General features: G+C 56.8%; 2 protein-coding genes across 38 annotated transcripts in view; one reads left to right on the top strand and one right to left on the bottom strand.

Annotated features, from left to right (window-relative positions):
• DOCK6 (dedicator of cytokinesis 6) overlaps positions 1–21965 on the bottom strand; it is a 43144-nt gene extending 21179 nt beyond the window's left edge. For 26 of the 37 annotated variants that reach the window (XR_004475496.2, XR_004475495.2, XR_004475497.2 and 23 more), the window contains exons 1-20: positions 17177–17229; positions 13948–14035; positions 13155–13330; positions 12848–12916; positions 12469–12598; positions 11306–11518; positions 9931–10016; positions 8146–8212; positions 7897–8046; positions 6898–6978; positions 6629–6782; positions 6335–6462; positions 6133–6226; positions 5454–5616; positions 2293–2410; positions 2151–2221; positions 1790–1928; positions 1594–1695; positions 816–902; positions 169–400 (exon numbers count right to left, since the gene is read on the bottom strand). Coding sequence is in view for 23 of the 37 variants with exons in the window: in XM_033401140.2 (XP_033257031.2) it covers positions 169–400; positions 816–902; positions 1594–1695; positions 1790–1928; positions 2151–2221; positions 2293–2410; positions 5454–5616; positions 6133–6226; positions 6335–6462; positions 6629–6782; positions 6898–6978; positions 7897–8046; positions 8146–8212; positions 9931–10016; positions 11306–11518; positions 12469–12598; positions 12848–12916; positions 13155–13330; positions 13948–14035; positions 17177–17229 (2401 nt within the window). In the remaining 14 variants the exon portion in view is untranslated. The other 11 variants (XM_049707149.1, XM_033401134.2, XM_004277382.3 and 8 more) reach the window with 11 other exon arrangements.
• On the top strand, positions 3703–5354 carry ANGPTL8 (angiopoietin like 8). Its single transcript, XM_033401162.1, has 4 exons — positions 3703–4013; positions 4194–4355; positions 4887–4996; positions 5078–5354. Exons 1-4 carry the CDS (start codon positions 3717–3719, stop codon positions 5103–5105), a joined length of 597 nt encoding a protein of 198 aa, XP_033257053.1. The 5' UTR covers positions 3703–3716; the 3' UTR covers positions 5106–5354.
• Positions 21966–26165: the final 4200 nt, after the last annotated feature.

Raw genomic sequence — 26165 nt, forward strand, 5'->3', positions numbered from 1 at the left:
CCAGTGGCCATCAAAAATTCAGGGGACTAGGGGACTGAGGGGCCATTTTTCAGATTGGAAAACTGAGACCAGAGAGATAAATGGGCTATGGGAGGTCACCCAGGACCAGGGGACCCAAGGCCCATTCTCCAGATGGGGAAACTAAGGTATGAGGCTGTGCCCGCGCACCGATCTGGCCGCCGATGATGGGGGGCCGCACGACCAGGCGTACGAGCTTGTCCAGTACGTGGTGGGAGAAGGCGACAAGGGGTTCAGGGCTGGCGAGTCGCAGGGCCACCAGGCTGGCCCGCAGCTCCTGTTCCACGGTGCTCTCGCTCAGCACGGCATCCTTGAGCCGGAATGGAAAGGCCCCTTCCTCCAGGACGTGCACCAGGGTGAAGAATTTGTCCAGGTAGGGGTCCTGGTGGGAGACCAGGGGTGAGCAGGGCGAGGCCAGGGCCCCCAGTCCAGAAAGGGCCCAGGGGATCGAGTGCGAGGCTGAGTAGGCTGGGACACCGAGGCTTGGGATCAGTGAATGGAAAATACATGAGAAAAGGGACAAGACGGTAGATCAAGAAGAAAAGGAAAAGGTGGGGAGTGATCACAGAAATAACAAGGGACAAATCGGGCGGGGGGAGGAGAGACCATGCAAAGGCCAAAGCTCCAGCTAGGACGGCCACTGGCACGGCCACCCCCGCCTGAGTCAGCAGCTTCCCTGGAGCCTGGCCCCGCTGACCAAAGTCGTGTCCAATGGCCCGAAGCCAGGCCTCCCTGGTCAGCGGAAACTGTTGCCCAACCCCAGGGCCGGACTCCTGGGCTCTGGCCCCACCCCCTACCTGGGGGTGCACAGACGACACAGCCGTGAGCTCCACGCTGAACACACCCTTGTGGCCATCCACCCAGCGCATGCCCGGCAGCGCCACCTGCGGGAGGGACACACCAAGTGGGCACCGGCCGGCCCTCCCCACCGCTCAGGCCACCAGCCTCAGCCATTGCGACACTGTGGCCCGAGCACAGCCCCGCCCCGGGGAGCCACCTGGCACCCTGCCCCCGGGCCCCGCCCAACCCAGAGATGGGGGCAGATGGAGGGGAGCGCTACGGGGGTCCACCGGGCAGGCCGGAAGCCTGGGATGCTCACGGGAGAATGGAGACCCAGAGTGACTGTTATTGGAGGGAATGAACAGGAAATAGCATGATGGGAGGACTCCAGGTCCCCGGGGTGCAAATTAAAGGCTATGCGGGAGGGTGACAGAACATTCGCATGGGGAGGGGGTGCCCTAGGGACAGTGATTAGGGAGGCAAGCAGGGCTGCAAGTGGGGGGCTGCAGCGGAGAGGCAGTGGAATCTCACTATGGAACAGTGAGTGCAGAGGCGGGGAGGGGGCAGTAACGAGGCAGGGCTAGTCGGGGACAGGGAGGGACACGCACGGGGGCAGCAGATCACAGGATTAATAATGGGGGTGGGTGTGACGAGGCAGGCAGGGGCCCTGGAGGCCCTAATGGAGGACAAGGCTCCCAGGGGTATTGGTGGGAAGGAAAGCAGGGCACGAATGGGGGACTTGGGAGCACTGATGGGGGACAGGGTGCTAGTTGGCAGGGAGTCCAGAGCACGTACGTCCGGTGTGAGCACGGAGTAGCTGGGCGGGGGCTGATCCACGGACACAGGGAGGCAGAAGGGGCCGGTCCTCAGGCGGCCGTGCTGCAGCAGTGGGATCCACTGGGGGGAGGCTGGGGGTCAGGTATGGGGCCGGACGGTGGGCAGGAGGGCTGGGCATGGGGGTGCGGGCTGGCAGTGGTGGAGGGGAGCTCACAGTAAAGCCCACAGGAGTCTCCAGGGCCGTGCCTGGCCGGGGCTGGCAGCTGACGTGGTAGAAGGTGAACAGCAGGTGGTGGTTCTCGGTCACACAGGCCGGAAGACGCAGCTTAAATTCCTCGTAGAATTCAGGGGACCTGGCAGGGCCGGCTGGGGGTTCTGCTGGGGGCCGGGCTCCCCCTTGCCTGCCCCGCCCCGTCTGCCACACGTTCCCCCAGTGCTGCTGGGCCCCACTGTCCCTGCTCTCTGCCTCGGGTTCCCTTATTAGCACTCCAGGAGACGGCACCCCTCCCCCGACCCTGGCGCCCCTTCCTGCCCCACTGTACCCCCATCAGTCCCCCCACCCCGACCCCACATACTTGTTATGGTAGACCACTGGTGTGAAGGCCTCGCGGGTGAATTCGCTGCAGCTGGACTTGCCAAAGATGACCTGGGGGAGCAGGGGCATGAGGGGCCGGTGGGGGACACCCCGCCCACCTCCCCCTGGGCCCCGCCACTGACCGGCAGGGCCTGGCTGGGGTCCTCGCCCGCCATGTACTGCACTCGCACAGTGAGGTTGCGCACGGAGCCCTGGCGGCTGCTGAAGTTGAGGCTGTGCGGGTACACGTACAGCAGGTTCCTGCAGGGGCAGGGGCATGTCCACGTCAGAGGGACAGAGAGCCGGGGGACGGCGGCCACACCACTGGGGCACTGAGAGCCGGGTCAGGGACACATATGGGCACCAGGCGGGAGATGTGACTGGCAGAGAATGGAGGACAGACGGGCACCCTCAGAGCACAGGCGGGGGAACGGTGTGGCAGACGGTGGGAACAGAGGGACTTCGGGGGTACTGAGGGTACACAGTGAGGCAGAGGGCAGGAGACAGATGGGTGCTGAGGGCCAGACTTCCGAGAAGGTAGCCCAGGCAACCAGCACCAGGCCTGAGCCCTGCGCAGGCTGACCTGCCCATCATCCAGCTCAGCAGCCTGACCACCCCTTCCCCCAGAAGAGGCCACTAGAATTATATGGCGTGTCTCTCAGGCGGGGAAACCCAGGCTGGAGTTGAAGGCAAGGGCTGGGCTGGGGTCAGGGTTCTGTCTCCCTCCCCCAGGGTAACTCCATTCAAACCCTAACTGCCCCCTGGGCCTCAGTTTCCCTATCTGTCTAATGGGGGCACCAAGCCTCCCCAGCTGAGCCTTTGTAATACCAACGATGCTAAATTACAAAAATGTCAATGATTGCACCAAACACAAATGTGGCACCGGCTGGCTCTGGGTGTGCTGGGCTCTGTTCTAAGCACCCGACGTGAAATGACTCATTTATTTCTCACCAGCAGCCTGTGGGCAGGGACTCACATCACACTCCATTTCACAGGGAAACAGAGGCACTTGCCCACAGTCATCCAGGGAGACAAATGGCAGTTAGCATTGAGCCAGGGTACGTGGAGGTCCTGGAGTCAGGCTGTGTGGCCCTGGGAGAGTCTCCACCATCTGTACCTGCTCCCTTAGCTCTTAACCAGGCCAACAAAAACTCCAGCATCACAGGCTCATGGGACGATTATGAGACCAGCTACTATAAGAGCAGTGGGACAGCTCTGGGCAAACCACTGGAACTCATAAAAGCTTCACTGTTATTGCCGTTATTGTTGTCATGCCTATCCACGGGAGGGGGAACTGAGGCTAGGAGCCGTAGGGTCTCCCAGCGGGGCCTGGGCCTGTTCTCTCCTAGCGTCCCCAGCCCACACCTGGCCCCGCGCCCCAGCCAGCGTGATGCCAGCGTGGCCCGGCTGGACATTCGCCTGATGCAACTTTAGTGCCACCGCCAGGCCCTTGCACAACACGGGGCACCCGGTTGGCCAGTTAACGATTGACCTGAGGTTAAGGGGGGTGTTAAGGCATAAAAGGCAGCAGCACTGTTGCTGTGGCCACACCCCCAGCCCCCCAGTCATGCCCATGCTCATGCTGTGTCTGCTGTGCGCCCTGGCGATGGTGGCCCAGCCTGCCCCGGTGGCCCCCATGAGCGGCTCGGAGCCGGCGCAGCAGGAGGAGCTGACCCTGCTCTTTCACGGGGCCCTGCAGCTGAGCCAGGCTCTCAACGGCGTGTACAGGGCCACCGAGGCACAGCTGACAGAGGCCGGGCGCAGCCTGAGCCTCTATGGCCAGGCGCTGGGGCTCCTGGGGCAGGAGGTCAGCCAGGGCCAGGATGCAGCCCAGGAGCTACGTGCGAGCCTACTGGAGATGCAGGTAGATGCTGCAGTTGGGGTGTTGTGGGGTGGATAGGAGTCTATGGGAGAGTTATGCCTAGGGTGACCAACTGTCAGGTTTTCCCAGGACTGAGGGGGTTCCTGGAATACAGGATTTCCAGTGTTAAAATCAGGCCAGTCCCAGTAGGTCATCTACTAACATCCGCTATCTATTGATCAGATGGCAGAGGATGGTCTCAAGCTGCAGGCAGAAGCCACAGCCCAGGCGCTGGAGGAAGTGGCCCAAGGACAGCAGGTGCTGCGGAAGAAAATGAAGCGGATGGAAGTCCAGCTGAGAGGCGCTTGGCTGGGCCATGCCCGCCAAGAATTTGAGGCCTTAAAGGTAAGGGGTTCCCAGCCCTGGGGGAGTCAAGACGCTGATTCACAACCAGACCTCATTTCTGAACCTTTTGTCCCAGAGACCCCCCAAAGGTCAGCCTTCCAGCACCCTGGCCTCTACTCTGTGTGTCTCTGGGCAAAACCCATGTCCCTTCCCATGCCTCAGTTTCCCTATTTGCAAATAAGGGCGACAACTGATTTCTCAAAGCAGAGCCAGGGACTCAGTGCAGATAAAATCCTCAGTAGGGGGTGGCCCATGGGAGTTACTCAATAAATGCATACTATTTAGAGAATTTCTTGAGTGCCCATGATGTATCCAGGCACTGTTTTATGCCCTCTAAAAATCCATGCTCGTAACAACCCCACAGAGGGACTCCTGTTTCATCCCCATTTTACAGGTGGGGAAGTTGAGGCCAAGGAGTGGCAGTGACTTGCCGGGTCGCACAGATGCAGTGGGGAGCAGGGGGGTCTGGGTGGGGTCGAGGGACAGGAGGTGAGGAGGCCCCCAGCTGAGGTTTCTGTCCTGACCCCACAGGCCCATGCAGACAAGCAGAGCCACATCGTGTGGGCCCTCATGGGCCACATGCAGCGACAGAAGCAGGAGATGATGGCACAGCAGCAGCGGCTGAGAGATATTCAGGAGAGGTGTGCCTGGTGGGGGGTTGGGCGTGCCGGGCAGCGGGATGGGGACCCCTGCGCCTTGGCTGAACCTCACCTCCCTCCCAGACTCCACACGGCGGCGCTCCCAGCCTGAGACCTGTCTGGGTGGAACTGAGGACCAGTCACGCACCAGGGGATGCTGCCATGCCCCACGCGGCCCCGGCACAGGGAGGAGCTGCCTGCCTGCTGAGGTCGGCCAGGGCGCTGGGCCCCATTTCCGGCCATGGAGCAGAGACGAAAGCAGGCAGGGACGCAGGCAGAGGACACGGACCGTCGAGGAGGGGTGGAGGAAGGACACGCCCCTTCATTCCTATCCATCCCCCATTAAAGCAGAGCAGTGGCATCTCAGGCCAGTGTCTGTGAGTGTCGGGGAAAGGGCATCTCCCTTTGCATGATGCCTGAATGCCCCTATTCAAGTGCCCGGCTGCCCCAGAGGCTGTACCTGTAGCTGGTGTGGGGGGCGTAGACCTCACGGGCGGGGAACTCCAGAATCTCCTTGGTGGGCCGACCCCTGGGGTCTGGGTAGGGCTTGACATGAAGCAGCTCCGGGGAGAGGCAGAAGTGGGGGTTCTCAGGGGCTGGGGAGATGTCAATCTTGAGCTGGGCTGGGGAGGGGGTAGTCAGTTTGCACGTGCCTGGGAGCCTCGAGCCGGGCCCTACCTCTCTGGGCTTCGGATCAGGGCTCTGACTCTCCCACAACACCCTCTGGTGGCTCTATCCTTCAGGTGCTAAGGCTGAAAGATGGCCTCAACTCCCATGTCTTGCCCTCATATTTGATCAGCTCTGCCCACCACATTCCCCGTGTGACCCACTATCTATCTGTCTTATTTATTCTTTTTTTTTTTTTTTTTGGCCGCACTCCGTGGCATGCGGGATCTTCCCCAACCAGGGATCGAACCCGTGCCCCCTGTAGTGGAAGCGTGGATTCTTAGCCACTGGACCACCACAGGGAAGTCCTATCTTATTCTGTTTCTCATCTCTGGGCCCCATTAGAAGGTCCACCCGTGAAGTCGGGGCTTTGCCTATCATGGTCCCCAGGGCCTGGCACAGTACGTGCTCAGTGTGGGTTTGCTGAGTGACTGTATGAGTAACACGTCTCGTCTAGGGCGCGCACCACGCACCGGTCACGGGCCGCAGGCGCCGCAGCAGGGATGTCGGGCGCCGCATGTCAGCCAGGAACTTGAAGAGGTCCTCATCACTGAGCCGCTCAGCTTCCTGCAGGGACCCGCCCTGGTGAACCAGGGCTGAGGGGCTTGGGGTCCCCGGGACCCGGGCAGCCACAGGGGGGTAGCCCTTAGCCCCCTGCCCCCCGAGCCACGGCACCTGCTTAAAGAAGTTGGTGACAGTTAGCGTGGCTGGGCGGAAGCCGGAGAAGCTGCAGGCGTCGTCCCCGCTACTCGTCCGGTCCTGGGGCCCCCGACGGCGGCGGTCAGTCCAAGTGGGTCGGCGCTCTAGGGGAGACAGTGACAGTGATGGAGAGGGACAGAAATGAGAGAGAGGCAGGGAGGGGCAGAGACGGTGCGGACTCAGGTCTGGTATACCAAGTCCGGCCAGCAGAGGGCGCCCTTCCCCTTCCCCGGTAGTTCCGCCCCTGGCCCGTCGGCCCCGCCTCCTCACCGCCCTCCGAGTCCGAGTCCCGGTCCGACTGGCCCGCGCTGCTCACAATGTTGGCCAGGTGCACCGCCGTCCAGGCAAAGGGCATGCGGTAGCGGCCCAGACGGGTGCAGAACTGCTCAGCCCCCAGGCGCAGCTTCTCTAGCTTCTCTTTGTTCTGTGGGGAGACGCCGGAAACACACCCCACAATCTCAGTGCCCCAGGCCCTCTGAATCCAGGATCTGCCCTGCCTGGGGACCCCTTCACTACCTGGCCCAGCTTCCCACGCTTACCTTGGCTGTGTCCACCTCCTTCATCACCATGTAGGGCTCGCAGCACTCGCTGATGTCCCCCTGCTGCAGCACCTTCTCCAGCTGAGGGGCAGACAAGGCCAGTGAGGCACTGCTGGGGCTGCAACCTCCCCAAGCCACACCCAACTTCCCTGACCCTCACAGCCTCCCACACATTCCGTTCCATCCAGCTAGGGCTCTCGGTTCCAACACCAACCATGGCTCCCACTGTCCTTGGGACTGAGTGCTAGCTCTCAGCCTGGGCAACCAGCTACACCCTCCCCACCTTTTAAACCCGGCCCCAAACCCAAGACTCCATTTTTCGCCCCACATTTACATCTTTCTTTGTTAGTATAAACAGAGTCCACATCAAGCATGGCTCTGAGCCTGGACTCCAATCCTGACCACTGAGGGGCTATGGGACCTTGAGCACATTCCTTACCAGTGCTGTGCCTCAGTTTCCCCAACTGTAAAATGGGCCCCATGTCATCTCCCACCTCCCGGGGCTGCTGTGAGGACCAAAGACCAGAATCCCTGTGAAGCCTAACCGACTGGGAGCAGTGCCTGCCTTAAGGTGTTCAATTAATGTCATTAGCGTAACCTAACTGAATGTTTTGGGGAAGGAAATTTGAACTCACTCCTGGAAAAAGAAAATCCCAAACGAATGTGCCAACTAGGTCTTTCTTCCTCTAATAAACTGAAAAACTCTCAACTAAAAAAAATTTTAAACATCCACCCACATGTGCCGGGATGCCATTTCTCCCCAGGCTGCCCACTCATGGGTGTCGGCTGAGCTGTAACCTCTCCAAGGAAGCCCTTGGTGATTTCTCCCCACCTGGGTTGGGTCAGAAGCTTCCTCTGGGCTCTCACCCAGCTGCCTGTACTTCCCCCATGACAGCCCTGATCCCCCTTCTTAGTGACATGTCTGTCTTCTTTCATGAGAGTGGGGACCTCGCCTGCAGCCTTCACCATTATCACCCCCTTGCCAGCCCCAGTGGGTACCTTGATGACCAAGAAGATGTCGGGCGAGGGATAGGTCACGGAGAAGATGGCAGAGCGGGCCAGGGTGGAGATGGCAGGATGGGTGCCATGGGCCCGCAGTAGCCCCTTCATGGAGTCTGAGTTCAGGTCAAAGTAGAAGTTCTCCGAGATCTGGGGGCACAAGAGGCAGCTGGGCCACCACTTCCAGGAAGCCCACTACCCTGCAGCGAGGAGGGGGACTGTGAGGAAAGGGAAGAAAGGGGTTCCTACCTTCTTCTTCTCCCGCACGTCGTACAGGGCCAAGATGCCAAAGATGGGCTCGATTTCTATCTCGAACCTGCAGTAAACGGGGGTTCTCTGGCAGAGGATGACCTTGACACTCCCTCCTCCATACACCCCACTCCCTCTTGAGGTCCAGCCCAGCCTTGGTGCTTTGTGGGGGCGGGGGGCATCTGTTTCCCACTGGGTCACAGAGAAGCACCATTCAAGGGCTTGTAGGAAAGACCTGTCCCATTTTGCCAAAGGGGAAACCAAGGCACCGAGAGATTCCCTCCCCCACCTCACCCGCCCGCCTTCCTCCCTCAGTAAGTAACTCACACAGAGTCCCTCCTGCTGAAACCACGGCCCTTGTGCGGTTGGCATGGAGGCAGCTTTTGGCACATCAATCCCCCCCCACACCCGAGTCCCATCTTGAAATTCTCGACTCCTGGGCCTCCCTGCCTCCCCTCCCTGAGGTGTCCTCTACGGCTTCTGCCATCCTGGGCTGAGTCCCATCTTCGATCGCCGAAACAGCCCCCATAACCGCCTCCCTGTCTTACTCTGCCCTGCTCATTTCTACTCATCATCCACGTGCCTCCTAAGGAAACATCTTAAAACTTAAAATTTGGGACTACCCTGGTGGTCCAGTGGTTAAGAATCCGCCTTCCAATGCAGGGGACGTGGGTTCGATCCCTGGTCGGGGAACTAAGATCCCACATGCCGCGGGGCAACTAAGCCCACGCGCCGCAACTACTGAGCCCGCACCACCATTAGAGAGCCTGCGTGCCACAACTTTGAACCTGTGAGCCACAACTAAGAACCCGTGTGCCACAACGAAAGATCCTGCATGCCGCAACGAAGATCCTGCATGCTGCAAAGAAGATCCCACATGCCGCAACTAAGACCTGATGCAGCCAAATAAATAAATAAATGTTTTTTAAAAAAAGAAGGTAGTAAGAATAAAAAAAAACCCAAAACTTAAAATTTGAGGCTCCTCACTGCCCTGCGTGGCCCTGTCCCGCCCACTTCTTGGCCTCAATTTTCCTTTCTCCAGACATCTACTGGCCTCTGTTTGTGCTGTATCCCCCACCTACAGAGCCCTGTGTGGTCATCCCACAGTTACACGGCCTTGCATACAGTAGATGCTTAATGAGTGTTTGTTGAATGACTGCATGAGCTCAGAGAGCCAGTTCCCAGCCCGTGTGCTTGAGGCAGGAGGCCCACCCGGGCCTCAGGCCAGATGGGACCTCCCTTTCCTGCCCCCATCCAGGCAGGAACTGAGAGTTGGGGAGGGGCAGGGCCGGGCTCAGGTCCAAGGCCACATCCTGTTTAGCTCCATTCCCACGAACGCTGGCTGCTCCCAGGGGGCGATGTGGAGGGGGCCTTGGGCAGCTGGAAGCCAGGCCCAGGGTCACCAGCGCCCCCTCTAGCCTGGGTCCTAGCAGCAGCCTGGGCGAGGGCCAGACTCTGGCCTCACAACTCGTGATCTTGGGCACAATGACCTTTCCACCCTGTGCCTTGGTTTCCCACCTGCACCCACATCGCATGTTGTGGTGAAGGTCAGTGTTAATACACATGGAGGGCTGAGAACTGAGCCTGACACACAACTGGAGCTTAGGATTGGCGGTTTTGAATAATGCAAAAGGGAGTCTTATTTTCCAGCCTGAGAGCCCACAGGTGTCCTCATAGGTCTCAGGGCTGCACACGGTAATGGCATAGCTCGAGTAGTGAGCGCCGAGTGTGTGCCACACCATAAGCCACATGGTCCCCCCCCCAGGGATGGGTCAGCACACTCACTTAAGCGACAGACACTTGACCAGGATCCTCTGTCCAAAGTGCTCTCGGGGTGGCTCCGGGCGGCTGCAGCGTTCCACGGCCTCATCCTGCCAAGAGCCGAAGGGGCAGCTGGGAACACATCCTCCAGGAAGGGCTTGGAATGTGTGGCCTGAGACCAGCTCTACCCGCAGGCTGACTAAACTTATTTCAGTCCCCTGCCTCTGAGCCTTTGCACATGCTGTTCCCGCTACCTGGAATGCCCTTCTTCTCCCTTCCTCCTTGCCTGGGCGATACATGCTCATCGTCAGGTCGCACCTTAGCTGGAACTTCCTCCAGGAAGCCTTCCCTCACTCAGAGCCACTTGATGTTCCAGATGCTCAACAGGCCCTGCTGCAATGGGCCACATGGCTGGGACATTGTGGGCCATGTGAGGGACAATGACACACATCTCATCATGGTACTATTCTGGGTTGTCATTTCCTGGTATCTCTCCTCCCCTAGGCTGTGAACTCGGAGAGCAAAGACTGGCTCTATCTTGTTCGTGGCTGTATCCCCAGTGCCTGCTATATAACTGGCACTCAAACATCTTGGTTGGATAAACACAGAGGTATGTAGTAGGTACCTACTAAAAAGTGGTTGAATAGACATATACAGAAAGTATTTGATTAATGCTGACTGGACATATATAGAGACGTGTACTAGACACCCAATAAGTACTAGTTGAATAAAATATTGGGGTATACAGCAAGCATTCAATAAATGGCTGAATTAAAACACCGATGTATATACTAGGTACCTAATAAAAGTTAGTTGGATAAATATAGGTACACATGGTAGGTGCTCGATAAACATTAGTTGCTCAAATGCTGTTTAATTAAATAGAAGACTATACAGTAGGCATACAGTTAACATTGACTGAATAAATATGAATATACGGTAAATGCCCAATAAATGCTGGGTGGATAAATATAAGGGTATGTATAATAAATAAAGGTCACTGAATAAAAATATAGAGTACACAGTAGGTGCCCAATAAATGCTGAATGGATAAATATAGGGGTATATATAATAAGTCATCAAATAAAAAGGGTACACGGTAGGTACCCAATAAATATTGGTTGATTGTATGCTGTTTGATTAAAGAAAAGACTATACAGTAGGCTTACAATAAATATTGGTTGAGTAAATATAGCAGTATATAGTAGGTGCCCAATAAATGCTGGGTGGAAAAATATAGGGGTATATAGTAGGCACCCAATAGAAGCCATTGAATTAAAGTATACAATGCAGGGTATACAGTAGGCAGCCAGGAAATCTTGCTGGGATCATATACTGTGATACATGTCAGTTGGATGTGTATTGACCTCAGGGCCTGTGCAGGCTAGTGGGCACCCACCTCGTCGGGCGCCGGGTAGAGGGTGAGCAGGGCACGGGACCGGTGCTGCCGCCGCAGGGCCTCATTGCGCCGGTCCACATCCTCCGGGGCCATGCGCTCCAGCAGTGAGGGCAGCAATGAGTCGGCTGCCAAGTTCCTCAGGTCGAAGATGCCAGAGGCACCACTGCTTCGTGGGGTGTCGTCTGGGGAGCCTGAGGAGTGCCGGGGGTCATCCTGCCAGCAGTAGAGAATGGGCAAGCGCTGAGTGCCAGCTGAATGCATCTCCATCCTACTCAGGTGAGACTGTCCTCATGCCCAACCTATAGACGGGGAAGCTGAGGGCGGGGCTGGGGTCACCACTACAAGGGTCACCTGAGGGCTCTGCTGACTCTCTTTCTAGAACCTTCTGTCTGGAGAAGCCCCCTCCTTTACTATTGTGGGGAGGTGACTTCCCAGTCTGGGTATCACATGACCCTTGTCTGGTCAATCAGAACAAAACAGGTACCAACCCCAGGGATTGGCTCCAAGGTCAGGATATGCCTGGGTTGGGCCAATGAGAGCCTTCCCTGGGACTCTGCTCACTGTTGCCAGGGGAGGGAGAGTTCTCACTGGGGCTGTCAATGGCCCAGGACCCTGCCTGACCTCCCAGACTCAGCTATGGTCAGAAGCAGACTACCTTGGTTCAAATCCCAGCTCAGCTCTGTGACCCTGGGTCTCTGATCCCAACCGTAAGGGCCTCAGTTTCTCCATCTACATTTATAAATAGTAACAAGGAAACAATAATTCTTGACATGATTATTACTGGTAAAGTAGACACTCAATAAATATTGGCTGACAAAATACAGGCTCAAGACTCAAGCAGGGATTGAACCCAGGCCATAGCAGTGAAAGCTCCGAATCCTAACCACTAGACCACCAGGGAACTTCTGTCTTTATCTGTAAAATGGGTGTTGCCCGATCTCACAGGATGAAAGATAAGGACAAGTATAAAACATTTAGTACACACTAAGCCCTTAATAAATGCTTATAATTGTTACCCTTAACTTTTCACTTACAGGGCTGATACATTTCCTTTTGGGTTCAAGGCTGTTTGGGTTACATCCCATCATATGCGTTTGAGAGCTGGGGCCGCAGCCCATGCATGTACATATGCTTATAGTGACCCCTGCCCAGGGCTTCCTCACCGAGTCGTCCGGGCTGGACCTCTCATCCCCAGAAGCGTCCTGCTCGAAGACCTGGCGGGTGAGGCCCTTCTGCCTCTCTCGCTGCGTCTCTAGGGTGATGGGGCTGTATGCTGCACTCAGGTGCTGGTACCTAGGAGGAGGCGGGGCTTGGTGGGTATCAGGAATGAGGGCTCCCCAGGGCTCCCGGATGTGCTGACACACCTCCAAGGTCCAGATGATGCCTGCAAGGCCATCCACCCTCCCAGTGCTCTGCCGGAGAAGTCTGGCTACCCTCAAAGGGACGGTGGGTGGATAAACAGGAGGACCGGCAGCACACAATGGGCTCTTCTGGGCTCAGACCTGGCCTCTCTACCCTGAGCTGCCCCCGAGCCAGACCCACCTCCTGTGGGCGATGATCCAGTCCTCCGTGTACATCTCCACGGCAGCCCTCACCTGGGCATCCAGCTTTCTGCACAAAATACAATCAGGGTAATAAACAGAGGCAGGGCCCAGTGTTAATCTTTCCAGTGGCCTGTGAGGTGGGGCCTGTCCTTCTGTCTGTTTCAGAGATACAGAGGTAGAGGCTCAGAGAGGGCAGAGGACTTGCCCAAGGTCACACAGTGGAGCCAAGAGTTGAAAGGGGGCATTCACGGGGGGCACAGAGGTAGGTGGAGTTACAGACAGGGAGGGTGTGGGGCTGAACCCACCCATCCTCGGGGATCCCAGGCTCCGTGGTGCGGCATTCCCGGGGCTGCAGCAGCAGCTCCAGGTCATCAGCTGGAAACTCGACCAGGTCCCGGAGTGGCCCAGGCTCTGCATCTGGCGGCCGGCTCAGGAGCACATCCTCAAAGTCCAGTGGCTCAATGACTTCAGTCAGTGGGACCTGAGTTGGAGCAAAGTGGCTGTGACCCGTGCCCCGGGGGGCTGGAGGGTGAGTGTGGACTTGGGCTGGCCTTGAACAAACAAGAGGGCGGTGGGAGCCATGGAGGGTGTTGGAGCTGGAGGGGCCCTGGAGGACAGTGACCTCAGCCACTCCACCCCCACCCCAGCTTGGCCGGCCCTGACCCTCTTTCCAGGCAGGAAATCACACCCTGTGCCTGGAGGGGCAGGAAACTCATGGTGGAAGGAAAGGTTTGTGGACTGCAGCAAAGAAAGAGACAACTCCTCAGGCCCTGGGGCGAGAGAGCCCCACCCCTCCCCACTGCAGCCAGAAGCACCTCCCATCCCCCAGACTGCCCTCCCCACCCTCCCCAGCTGGGTGGTCCAGGCAGCAGGAGTTGCGGGCCACAGCAGGCTGAACTTCTCCCCCATGACCCCGACCACCCACAGGGCTGCTCCCTGCAGAGAGGGGGGTCCACCACCCTCCCACTCACGCTCACTGGGGACAGGAATGGGGACAGTGCTGGGCCAGGACAGGGACCCCCTTCCCTGCCACAGCTGGGTCCCTCCCAGCCTCAGGGTCCCCACAGCAGCGGCGGGGGGGGGCTCCCAAACACTCACCCCCAGGGAGCTGCTGCAGCGCCTGCTGGAGTGGGGAGAGCCACTGCGTTCCCGGGACACCTGCTTCCGCACCTCGGCAGCCACCGTCCTGTGGGGACAGGAAGGGGGTAGTTGGGGGCAGGAGAACTTGGGCAGCGGGGCCCTGGGAACCGGGGCTTCAGAGCCGACAAATTCATTCCATGAGAGGAAAATCCAGGCTATGGAAAGAAAAAAAATCAGGCTCCGGGCCAAGAGAACCCAGGCTTCAGGAGTCACAGATCTCAGCGTGTGGGCCCCAAGGCTGTGGCGCATACATCTCCCCTTTCCTCCTGCAAGCACAGATAGAGGGCTGCTGCTGGGCAGGGCCTGAGGGCCACTGATTCCTGCGCGTCCTTCTTCCCCCTGGCCCCCGGGCTCTGAGTCCTGACCCACCAGGACTGGCTTCCAGGTCTGGAGAGAGGCCTCTACTTCCTCATCTGGAGGACCTCTGCCTCTCATCAGGAACGTGAGAACCGTTCCACCCTTGCCGGATAAGTCACTTCTGCCTCTGAACCTCAGTTTATCCATCTGTAGCTGCCCTGCTCTCACAGACCAGTGGAGCTGAGCAGGGGGCCTGGCATTCAGTGGGCATGCCACACACCCACCTTCTCAGGGAGTCTGCGACTGAGGCTGACTGTGTGTAAGAGGCCAGCATGACTCTCAGAGAGCACAACCCAGCCACCAAGGTCGGTGCCGTGGCCTTCATGGGCCGCCTGCATCTACACTGACCTTCAGAGTCCCAGAGGATGAGGGTGAAGGGGCAAGACCCACAGCGGAGGGGGCCAGCACGGGAATTTCGAACAAACCCTACAGGGGCAGGGATTCCCCAAGCTCTCAATTCCCTCAGCTGAGCTTGGAAGGAGAGGGAGCCATGCAGTTATCTGGGGGAAGAGTGTGCCAGGCAGAGGGAACAGCAAGTGCAAAGGCTCTGAGGCTGGGCTCTGTTCTCTGGGCCTGGAAATCCCTGCTCCCTGGGGTCTCTGTGAAAACAGGACTAGGGCTGTGTTGTCCCTGTGGAGGCCCCAGCACTGGATCCCACACATAGTAGATGCTCAATCAATTTTTTTTTTTTTTTTTTGGCTGCGCCACATGGCTTGTGGAATTTAATTAATTAATTTATTTATTTATTTGCGGTACGCGGGCCTCCCACTGCCGCGGCGTCTCCCGCTGCGGAGCACAGGCTCCGGACGTGCAGGCCCAGTGGCCATGGCTCACGAGCCCAGCCACTCCGCGGCATGCAGGATCCTCCCAGACCGGGGCACGAACCCGCGCCCCCCGCATCGGCAGGCGGACTCCCAACCACTGCGCCACCGGGGAAGCCCGGCTTGTGGAATTTTAGTTCCTCGACCAGGGATCACATTCCGGCCTACGGCAGTGAAAGCACCAAGACCTAACCACTGGACTGCCAGGGAATTCCCATCAATACATGTTTCTTTTTTTTTTTGCGGTACGTGGGCCTCTCACTGTTGTGGCCTCCCGTTGCGGAGCACAGGCTCCGGACGCGCAGGCTCAGCGGCCACGGCTCACGGGCCCAGCCGCTCCGCGGCATGTGGGATCTTCCCGGACCAGGGCACGAACCCGTGTCCCCTGCATCGGCAGGCGGACTCTCAACCGCTGCGCCACCAGGGAAGCCCAATAAATGTTTTTTTGATGGAATGAGTGAATCCCTTCCAATCTCCCTCTTGGTCCAACTTGCGTAAATCTACTGTCAGTTGGGGGAAGCCCCTTATCTTTTAGCTGTGTGGCTTTGGACAGGTGGAACAACCTTTCTGGGCCTCAATTTCTCTTAAAATCAGGAAGGCAAGGCAACGGCTGAGGGGTTCAGGCCTCAATCGCTCCTGCTTCCCTCTTTTCTCTTATGCTTGGAAATTTTCTTAATAAAAAGTTGTACCCCTGGGACTTCCCTGGTGGTGTGGTGGCTAAGACACCGTGCTCCCAACGCAGGGGGCCCGGGTTCGATCCCTGGTCAGGGAACTAGATCCCACATGCTGCAACTAAGATCCAGAGCAACCAAATAAATAAACATTTTAAAAAATAAAATAAAAATAAAAAGTTGTGCCCCATAAAGCGCTATGCTGAGGATTGCAAATGTGGCCCACAAGCGTCCAATGCAACGGATGTGTGAGGTGGGCCCAGGAAAGACAGGTGTGGAGTGGGGATAATTAGGAGCTTCAGCCCTGCCTGTGAGCCTCCGAACTCAAATCCGTGTGGGTCAAACAAAACTTGGCCACGACCCTGATCCAATGTGGGGCCTCCAATTTGAGACCCCAGCCTCATTCCTTCTCTGTCCCTGGATTCTATTTCTTTTCTCTGTCAACTGTCTCAGAGTCTTGCTTCTGTTGGACGGGAGGTGTGGGGAAGCGGGGAAGGGAAGAGAAGCTTGTAGGAAATTCAAAGAATGTTAAAAATGAGGGATTTGTGGAACTCCCTGGCAGTCCAGTGGTTAGGACTCCGTGCTTTCACTGCTGAGGGCCCAGCTTCAGTCCCTGGTTGGGGAACTAAGATCCTGCAAGCCAGGCGATGCTTGGGGGGAGGAAAAATTAGGGATTTGTCCTCAAATTCCCCAAGTCCAGGCCACTTCCTCTGGAAGCATGGGCACACAGAGGAGGATTGGGGGTGATTTACGAAAGATGCCGTATCAGGGAACCTGTCTGTGCCCTGGTCCCAGCTGTTCTGCAGCTGCTGCCCCAGAACAGGGAGGGGGGTGGGGAGGGCTGAGCCTCCAGCTTCATCTTGCCACGGGCCTTAGAGTGAGGCCCCCAGAGTGGGAGAAGGCTGGGTCCACAATGGTGTGGCCACGGGAGCCAGTTTACTGAGTCACAGAGCCTGCACTTGGAGCTGGGCGAGCAGGGGTGAATGACATCTTTTCTCTGGACCTCTGGGCTCGGGACAGTACCCACGACTTATTGAGCTGTTCTGAGTGTAGGGCCTGGCACATAGTAAGTGCTCAATTAAAGCTAGCTGTCCCCACGTTGCCTCACAGAGCATCCTGGGAAACTGGAATTCCTGACCCTGCTTTGTATACCAAAGGTGAGTGAGGCTCAGAGAGGGGTCGTGAGGCACCCAGGGTCACACAGCAGAATGCAGCGGTGCCCAGAATTGAACCCTGGTCAGCTGGAGGTCAAAGTCCTTTAGCGCTAGGCATTCCATGATGGGGAGCAGGGCCAAGAACAGGGGCTCCAGAACCTGCCCCTTCCCTGTCCACACTCACCCGCTCCCCACTCCGAAGAGCAGTCCCATCCAGTCTCGAGGCTTCAACACCATCTAAACACCAACAGATCCTCAAATCTGCCCCATGACCGTAACCTGCCCTCCCATCATCCTCTCTCTCTCACTAAGGGCAGCCCTACTCTCTTGGACGCTTGGGACCCACACCTGGGAGTCATCGTCAACCCCTCTCTCTTTCTCACTCCCACATCAGATCTGCTTCAGATGTTCCCGTGGACCACATTTCAAAAAGGGAGGCGAAATGCTGAGCTGAATTTAGTGGGTTTTCTCAGGAAGGGATCTCAGCATTCAATGAGGGAAACTGCAAAGATCAGGTGGTGGGTTTTAGCTATTGGTGAGATATATCCTTCTAAGGTGAAAACTCCACAACCCTATGTGTTACTAAAGAGATGCTCAGAGGGGAAACATGAAGCAGTGGCATCACTGGGAATTCATGTGAGACTGTGTACCTCCCCTCCAGGGCTGGCCAGATTAACAGAGGACTACCCTCACAGGGGAGGAGGATGACAAAACCAGAAACAAGAATGGCTTAAGCCTTGATGCTGTGTTCCCACTTCTGTAAAGAGTGAGGGAAGAAAATGAGTAAATATAAAACCATGAAGAGATTCCTCCTCATATCCCACCCTACCCCTCCTGGACTGACAGAAAAATTTAAAGGCAAATAATATGAGTGCCAGCAAGGATGCGGAGCAATGGGAACCCTCATCTGCTGCTGGAGGAACCTCTCTGGAAAACCATCTGTAAATTTACAGGCAGAGTTGAAAATATGCCAATCCAGCAATTCCACTCTGAGGCGTAGATACTCAGGAGGAAATACATGGCCGAGAATGTTCATGGCAGCTCTGATCGTGACAGCCTCAAAGGGAAACAACTCACAAGATCCTGGACCAAAGATGGAGAACACACAAGAAGCGGGGGGAATAGTATGCAGCAATGAAAAAGGATGAGCCAGACTACAGGCGGCAGCACAGATGCTGCCGACATTACGCTGCCACATAGGACTTGACATCCTGTGTGGTTCCGTTGATGAGATGTTCTAAACAGACAAAGCCAACCCACTGCAGATAGGAAGCCAACTTGGATGGAGAAACCATAATGTAAGTGAGGAAGAAACAGTACCTGCCACGAGCATGGCCGTTCCCTGAGGGGCAGAATCAAGTGCAGATCACCTTGAGAGGGGCCTGCTGGAGTGGGGAGGCTTGGGAAGGTAGAGACGGCCCCTGTCTTTTTTTTTTTTTTTTGGCGGCATCACACAGCATGCAGGATCTTAGTTCCCCGACCAGGGATTGAACCTGTGCCCCATGCAGTGGAAGCACGGAGTCCTAACCACTGGACAGCCAGGGAATTCCCAAGACAGCCCGTCTTGATCCGAGTGACTTTTCCCCTGGCACTTGTTTCATGATTACTCCTTACTTAAACTTAGCATTTTTCTGTCTACATGTCACCTGTTACAATTTTTTTAAAGGTAAAAAATAATCACCTACGCCTAAGCTCACGTCTGCAAATATATTTGGGGACAGGAGTGGGAGGAAGATATTTCCTGGAAATCCCACAGGTACTTTTGGAATTTCGTCAATGTATGTCTGGTTGTGCTCCCACCCCTCCAACAAAGCATTTCTTTAAATGAGAACGGCAAACTGCCCCACATCAGACAACTGAGGGGCAAAATAATGACACTGCTCTCAGAAGCCCGGGAAGAATGCATGGACATCCTTGCGGACAGGAAAGGGCAGGAAGAGGCACGGTTTCCAAGACTGTTCGCAACTCTGGAGCCACACGCTCTTGGGCTACTTCCCCCCCCCGAGAGACCCTTGAGAGTGACCTAACCACTTTGGGTTTTGGTTTCAATAGTTCTACCGATGTCAACGGGCTCTGGTGACAATTAGTGACATCTCAGATGGGGACCAGCATGCGATAAGCACATTAGAAGGGCTGGTCATGGGAATTCCGTGGCGGTCCAGTGGTTAGGACTCCAGGCTTCCACTGCAGGGGTCATGGGTTTGATCCCTGGTCGGGGAACTAAGATCCCGCAAGCCAAGCCACACAGCCAAAAAAAAAAAAAAAAAAAAAAAGTGCTGGTCGTTATCACCATTCCAGATTGGACTTTATTTTAAAGAGTACGAGTCAAAAAAAAAAAAAAAGAACATTATGTTGCATACAATACTATTTGTGCGTGTTGTGTACGTTCATAAGAGTTTGTTGTTGTTCCTTCTGGCCATGCCTCACGGCTTGCAGGATCTCAGTTCCCTGACCAGGGATCGAACCCGGGCCCCTGCAGTGAAAGCGCCGAGTCCTAACCACTGGAACACCAGGGAATTCCTGAGTTTGTATTTTTAAGTTGTCCCCCCAAATCTTTGTTTTAAATGGACCTGTTCATTAGGAAACTGGGGGACTGTCTAATATTCAGATTAATATGGCATTTGTGGAATGAATAGTTGAATGAACAGGCAGATGAATATAGGCCTAGGTCTGAGCATGTAGATACCTGGGTGCCCACCAGTCTGCTGAGGAGACCTTGTCAGAGGGTGGCTGGAAGACTTGAGCCATTTGCTTGTGGTTCACTGGGGCCCCAGGATCTTTCTCTGCTTTTCTTACCCTGAACTCTATAGAGCAACTATTCCCCAGGGCAAAACCCAGGGCCTCTCTTTCTCACTTGAGTGGACGCCAGGACCCAAGGACATAGGGACCGAGAGGCAAAAAAACAGACAGCAATAACTTCCCCAAGCTCAGAAACACCAAAGGTCCAAGAGAGAGGAACGATTCAGAGACACGGAGATAGCAGAACATAAAAATTGCCCAACCACTATGCCCCAGACACCAGGTCACAACGTCCCTCCTCTGTTCCGAACTCTTCATGGCCCCCACCTCACTCAGGGTAAAAGTTAAACTCCTCCCCACAACCCACAAGCCCTGTACAACCTGCTCCCACTGCCCCCCTCCTCACTCTGCTCCAGCCTGACTGGCTTTCCTCAGATGCTCTGTGAACATCTGCTCCTGCCCCTGGGCCTTTGCACTAGCCCTTCCCTGTGTTTGGACTGCTCTTCCCCCATGTCTGGGGATGGACCCCTCCCTCACCTCCATCAGATCTTTGTTTAAATGCCACCTTCTCCTCCAGGCCTTCCTGACCCGCCTCCCAGATCTAAAATAGTCCTCACATTCCCCATCTCCCTTCTCTGCCTTGTATATCCTGATACGACTTACCACTAACATATAATCTACTTTATCCTGCTTCTCCTCTGCCTCCCCCACTGTATCTGCCCCCAAGGGTGGGATCTTTTCTTGTGTCTCCGTCAGGGCAGGGCTGACTCTTTCACCTGGGGGTGATCAGGGGAGGTCCCTGCCCGCCTCCCGCCCCACCCCACCCCACCCCTGCCCCGCTGTGAGAGAAACACCCCCCACCCCAGCAGATTCTGAACCCACTATTGGAGGCAAAGACCCGAATGGGTGAAAGGCTCTTCAGCCCCAGAGAGTCTGACATCCCCCTCCCTGGCCAATCTCTTACAATCACCAGTGGCCACGGAAATGGATCCCCCAGCGCCTGGCGCCTGTCCCCTCCCCCCGTCTGCCCACCAGCTGGTTCCGTCCCCCGCCCCCACTCCTTCCATTCAATCACCATCCATCTCCAGAGCGTCCAGCCGGTGCTGGGAGAGCCTGAAGCAGGGCTGGGGGCGGGGGGACATTCACAGCTGTCCCCTGCCCCCCAGACAGCTGGGCACGGGACCCTCGCGGGGAGAAGATCACGGGAAACTTCCCGAGGGGGTTCAAAGGCCGCCAGGAGCACCAATCCTGTTCCCAAATCTCGGCGCCTGATGCGTCCCTGCCCCACACCAGGCCCAGAGGATGCGACGGAAAAAGCCCCCCAACTCCCACGCTTGAAGAGCTAGGGGGCCGGGGGAGGGGCCAGGAGATGGGTAGGACGCGCGGAGGGCGCCGGGCAGCGCTTTCCCCGCGCCGCCTCCTCCAGGAAGGCCCCCCGGGCACGCCCCCACGCGTCCCACCGGTTCCAAGGGAAGACCTCAGCCACCACCGCGCCCGCAGCCCCTCCGCGACCCCCAGCCCGGAACCCCCCCGCCCTCCCCACCTCCCCACGCCTGCGCCCCCGGCCGGAGGAAGCGGGCCGGAGCTGGCCAAGGCGGAAGGAGCTTGAATGGGGGGCGCCCAGAAGAGGGAGGGCCGGGCCGCCCCGGGGCGGGGCTCCGACACGTGGGGGCGGCCCGGGAGGGGGCCCGGCGGCCGCACTACCTGTTGATCTTGTGCGCGAAGGCGCGGCGCTCGGCTACCGCCATGGCGCTCCGCGCGTCCAGCCGCCGACCCCGCCGCTGCAACCCCGCGCACCGTCCCCGCCGTGGCCGCCGCCACCGCCGTCTCCCGGTTCTGGGCAGCCCGGGCTGGGCGGGGCCGGGGGCGGGGCTCTTCCGGGTGTCCCGGGCCGCTCCGTGCTGCCCCTGCTGGCCGGAGGGGGCGCGGGTCCCCCGGCCGCCTTTGCGGCCCTCGAGGCTGGCCTGGGGAAACTGAGGAGGGGCAGGGGAGGAGAGGATACGGGACTGAGGCTGGGGGCCTCGGACTTCCTCCCGGGGGCTGCTCTTTCTGCCCTCTGGCTAGCAATCACTATAATCACCATAATAATTATAATCTCGAGCGTTTATTAAGCACGGCCCTGTAGTTCTGATATGTGGGAGGACCTATCCTTTCCGCCATTTTACAGATGAGTAAACTGAGGCACAGGGATGTTCAGGCGCTTACCTAGGGGTCTCCATGGGATGTGCCCCAGTCTGGGGTGAGGGCAGAGGAGTCCAGTTGGGCTCCGAGGCGCTAGGAGATGTGACACAGGACCCGGTGGTGGGACCTGAGTGAGCCAGTTTGGGAGGCTGGACCGGCCCAGCCGCCTCCAGTGCAAGGAGGATGTGCGGATGTCTTGGCCAGTATGTGGTCTAAAATCTCTCCCCAAAGGTTCCTCTACCAGCCCCAAGGCAGCAGTCTTAGTGGATTCTCCAGCCCCCACTCAGCACCTGCATATGCCAATTTCTCGCTCACCTCCCAGGCTTTGCATGCCCAGGTGCCTCCTCCTGATGGCCCTTCTAGCCCTGGTTAGAAAAGGGCCTAGGAACTGGGGGCTGAAGAATGCTAGGGCTCAGCTCTACCTCAGGGCCTTTGCATGTGCTGTTCCCATTCCTGTGTATGGGTGCTGTCATTATTCCCCCCTCTTACAGATGAGGAAACAGAGGCCCAGGACTTCCCTGGTGGTCCAGTGGTTACAACTTCACCTTCCAATGCAGGGGGTGAGGGTTCGCTCCCTGGTCGGGGAGCTAAGATCCCACATGCCTCAGCCAAAAAAACAAAACATAAAACAGAAGCAATATTGTAACAAATTTGGACCTCCCTTGTGGTGCAGTGGTTAAGAATCCGCCTGCCAGACACCGCGGGGCCCTGGTCCGGGAAACTCCCACACGCCGCGGACTATCTAAGACAGTGGGCCACAACTATTGAGGCTGCGCTCTAGAGCCCGCGAGCCACAACTCCTGAGCCCGCGTGCCACAACTACTGAAGCCTACGCTCCTGGAGCCCGTGCTCCGCAACAAGAGAAGCCACCGCAATGAGAAGCCCATGCACCGCAATGAAGAGTTGCCCCCGCTCAGCACAACTAGAGAAAGCCTGTGCACAGCAACGAAGACCCAACACGGCCAACAATAAAAATAAATAAGTAAAATTTTAAAAATATATATTGTAACAAATTCAATAAAGACTTTAAAAATGGTCCACACCAAAAAAGATCTTTAAAAAAAAAGAAAGAAAGAAAACTGAGGCCCAGAGAAGCAGAGTGACTTGCCCCAGTTGCCCAGTGGATCAGTGTCAGATCCTGAGCCCACAGGAGGGAGGCCTGGACTGTGGGGCCCCAGGCTCCTGAGGGCACAGGAGAGTGGCTCCCAGCCTGGCATGTGATATGCGCACACATGTGTCAGCAGCCCACGCACCTTCCCAAGTGGTCCAGCCACTTTGGCCCGGGAGATGCCAGGTGTAACCCTGCTCATCACGCCCTGGTGTGCCCCACTCCGGGTTACCCTTGCTGCAACCTGCAGCCTCCCAGGCTAAAGTCCTTGCCTCACCTTTCAGGCTGCTGGTAGCTGCTGGGCAGGAAACGTGAAGATGAGCAAAGACTGGCGGGTTTCTCCACTCCTCTTTGCCTATTTCCAGTCCAGCCCCCATCATACCTGGTCTCCCAGCTCCCGCCCTCACCCCTCACAGTTTGTTTTCCCCTCGATGGTCAGAAGGAGCCTGGGAACACCCGAATCAGATCAGCTCCCTCCTCTGCTTAGAATCCTTCATGGCTCCCACCTCATTCAGAGTAAAAGCCAAAGTCCTCACTGTGGCCCAAAAGGCCCTGCATGATCTGATCTTGTCACCTCCCTGCCATCCCCTCCTCCCATTGTCTTCCTTAATCATGCCACTCCAGCTGCCCACCTCTTCCATGTGGCTCTAAAGACTAGGGCGCAACTCCACCTCAGGGCCTTTGTACATGCTGTTCTCCTTTCCACACGTCAGTGCCATCACCATACCCCTTGTACAGATGAGGAAACTGAGGCTCAGGGACGCAGAGTGACTTGTGCCATTTTACCCAATGAATCAGTGTCAGATTTGTCATTCCAGATCTGTGGCCCAGAGAGCCTGACTCCAAAGTGGTTGTCTCTAAATACCAGCTGGGGGACTTCCCTGGTGATCCACTGTTTAAGAATCCACCTTCCAATGCAGGGGATGCGAGTTCAATCCCTGGTCGGGGAACGAAGATCCCACATGCCGCAGGGCAACTAAGCCTGTGGGCCACAACTAGAGGGCCCACACGCTGCGACTACTGAGCCCACGTGCTCTGGAGCCCACCCGCCACAGCTAGAGAGAAGCCCACACGCTGCAACGAAAGATCCCACATGCCACAACAATGATCCTGTGTGCCTTAACTAAGACCCAATGCAGCCAAATAAATAAATATTTTAAAATAAATAAATAAATAAATACTAGTTGGGGGACTTCCCTGGCAGTCTAGTGGTTAAGACTCTGCGCTTCCAATGCAGGGGGCACTGGTTCGATCCCTGGCCGGGGAATTAAGATCCCAAGTGACGATCAGGAATGGCCAAAAATAAAAAATAAAATAAATACCACTTGGATCCCAATCCAGGCCAGGCTGTGTGACCCAGGGTAAATCTCTCAACCTCTCTGAGCCTCTGTTTCCTCATCTGCTCAGTGAGGGGTGGGGTCAGCACTAAGCTCCAGGCCCTTGTGGGAGCTGATTCCACACAGGAGCCAGTGGGGGCTATGAGCCCTGTCTTAGTGGAAAAACTTCTTCAAGGAACCCTCCAAATAAAGGTCCTGCTCTAGCTACCTGCCCACCCTGGTGCCCGCCAGACTTGATTAACAAGGCAGTTCCTCTCCAGGATATGACCAGGCCTGACTCAGCCAGGCGGGGCTGGGGTGACCCCGGCAGCTGCTCAAACAGAGGCTGAGCTTGGTGGGGACTTTGGCCTCCTCTGGCTGGTGTGGGAGAACAGCCTGTGGGGTCTGATGGCAGCAGCTTGCGGACCTAGGAGGAGGGACTGCACTGGTCCAGGTGGTGAGTTCAGAGTAGGAATGATCACAGGCAGGGCTTGGAGTCCAAAAAGACCTGGATTCCAGTGCTGGCTTGGCCACAGCCAGGCTAAGTGACCTGGATGGGGTGGGGGTGGGGCTCTCTGGACCTCAGTTTCCTCACCTGTGAAATGGGGATGTTACCTTCAGAGCCAACCCTGTGGGCCCATGTTCGGTGCCCATGAGATGTTGTCAGGAGAGCACAGAACCCGGGAGATGCTGCCTTTGTCCTATTGTTTTTCCTGCCGCTTCCGGAGCCGGGGGAGGAAGCTGGGAGCCGGCTCAGGGTGTCCAGGCCTGCCTTTGGGAGTTTAAGTCACAAAGACAAAGGCTGGGCCCAGAGAGGCCAGAGGGGCAGGCCACAGGCTTCCTGTTTTTCTTTGAACAGATGGCCAAGCCTCCTGACACTTGTCTGTGTGGATGCTAATCCACGTCCTTAGTAATCACTTCTTATCCCTCCTGGTGACACTTCTGTCCAGTTTGCTCATTTCCAGTGCTCTGGTCACATTCCAACATCTGGGAATTTTTCTCCAGGGTCCCCCCAGACACCCAAGGGGTCCACAAATAGAAGTGGGGGGGTCCATGAATTTGGAGGGGAAAAACTTGCATCACTCACGCCTGCCCCTGCTCCTAACGTTAACAGTCATTAGAGCTGCTACCGGGCCTCGGTATTTAAGTGTGAGGAAAGTTGTACAAATTCCATCACAATTAAAGCATATTTTGATAACTGTATTGCATGTAATGGGTTTGTAATGGGTTTCCTTTACCATCTGAGGTGTTTTATTTTAGGCACTTACAAACTTCCACTGATAAGGGCCCACGGCACAAAAAGGTCCCCCTACAACACGCCTTTCCCTGCCTAAAGACTGCTGTGGCTCCCCATTGCTGCAGGAAGGAGCCAAGCTCCTCCCTGTGGCCTACAGACTCCCTCATCTGCCCCATAAGACTGCTCCCCCTTCCTTTTCCCACCTCATTCATTCACTCCAGCAGCATTTATTGAGCACCTGCTGTATGCCAGGCATGGGAAGGAGGTAATGTCAGTGCTGAGACCTGAAGTTCAGGCTGAGTTGGGGAAGCAGGGAGTTCTAGGCAGACGGACCAGCAAGGCAAAGATGGAGAGGAGAAGTAGAAGTCACCCGTGTGCAGCGCAGGGAGGAGAGGATGAGACTCAAGGTTGGTGAGTTTGTGGGATCAGGTCCGGCAGGACCTCCCAGTGGGGGCCTGGGCATAGCCCAGCGGGTAGTTGGGGAACCCTGGAGGGGTGCAGAGCAAGACAGGGGCACCCTCTGGTTTGTTTCAGGAAGATCTGATTCTCCTGTCCGGACTGGACCCTACAGTGACCTTTTCTCCTCTCGAGT

Source organism: Orcinus orca, chromosome 3, assembly GCF_937001465.1.
Source record: "Orcinus orca chromosome 3, mOrcOrc1.1, whole genome shotgun sequence".
In the NCBI taxonomy this organism is placed as follows: domain Eukaryota; kingdom Metazoa; phylum Chordata; class Mammalia; order Artiodactyla; family Delphinidae; genus Orcinus; species Orcinus orca.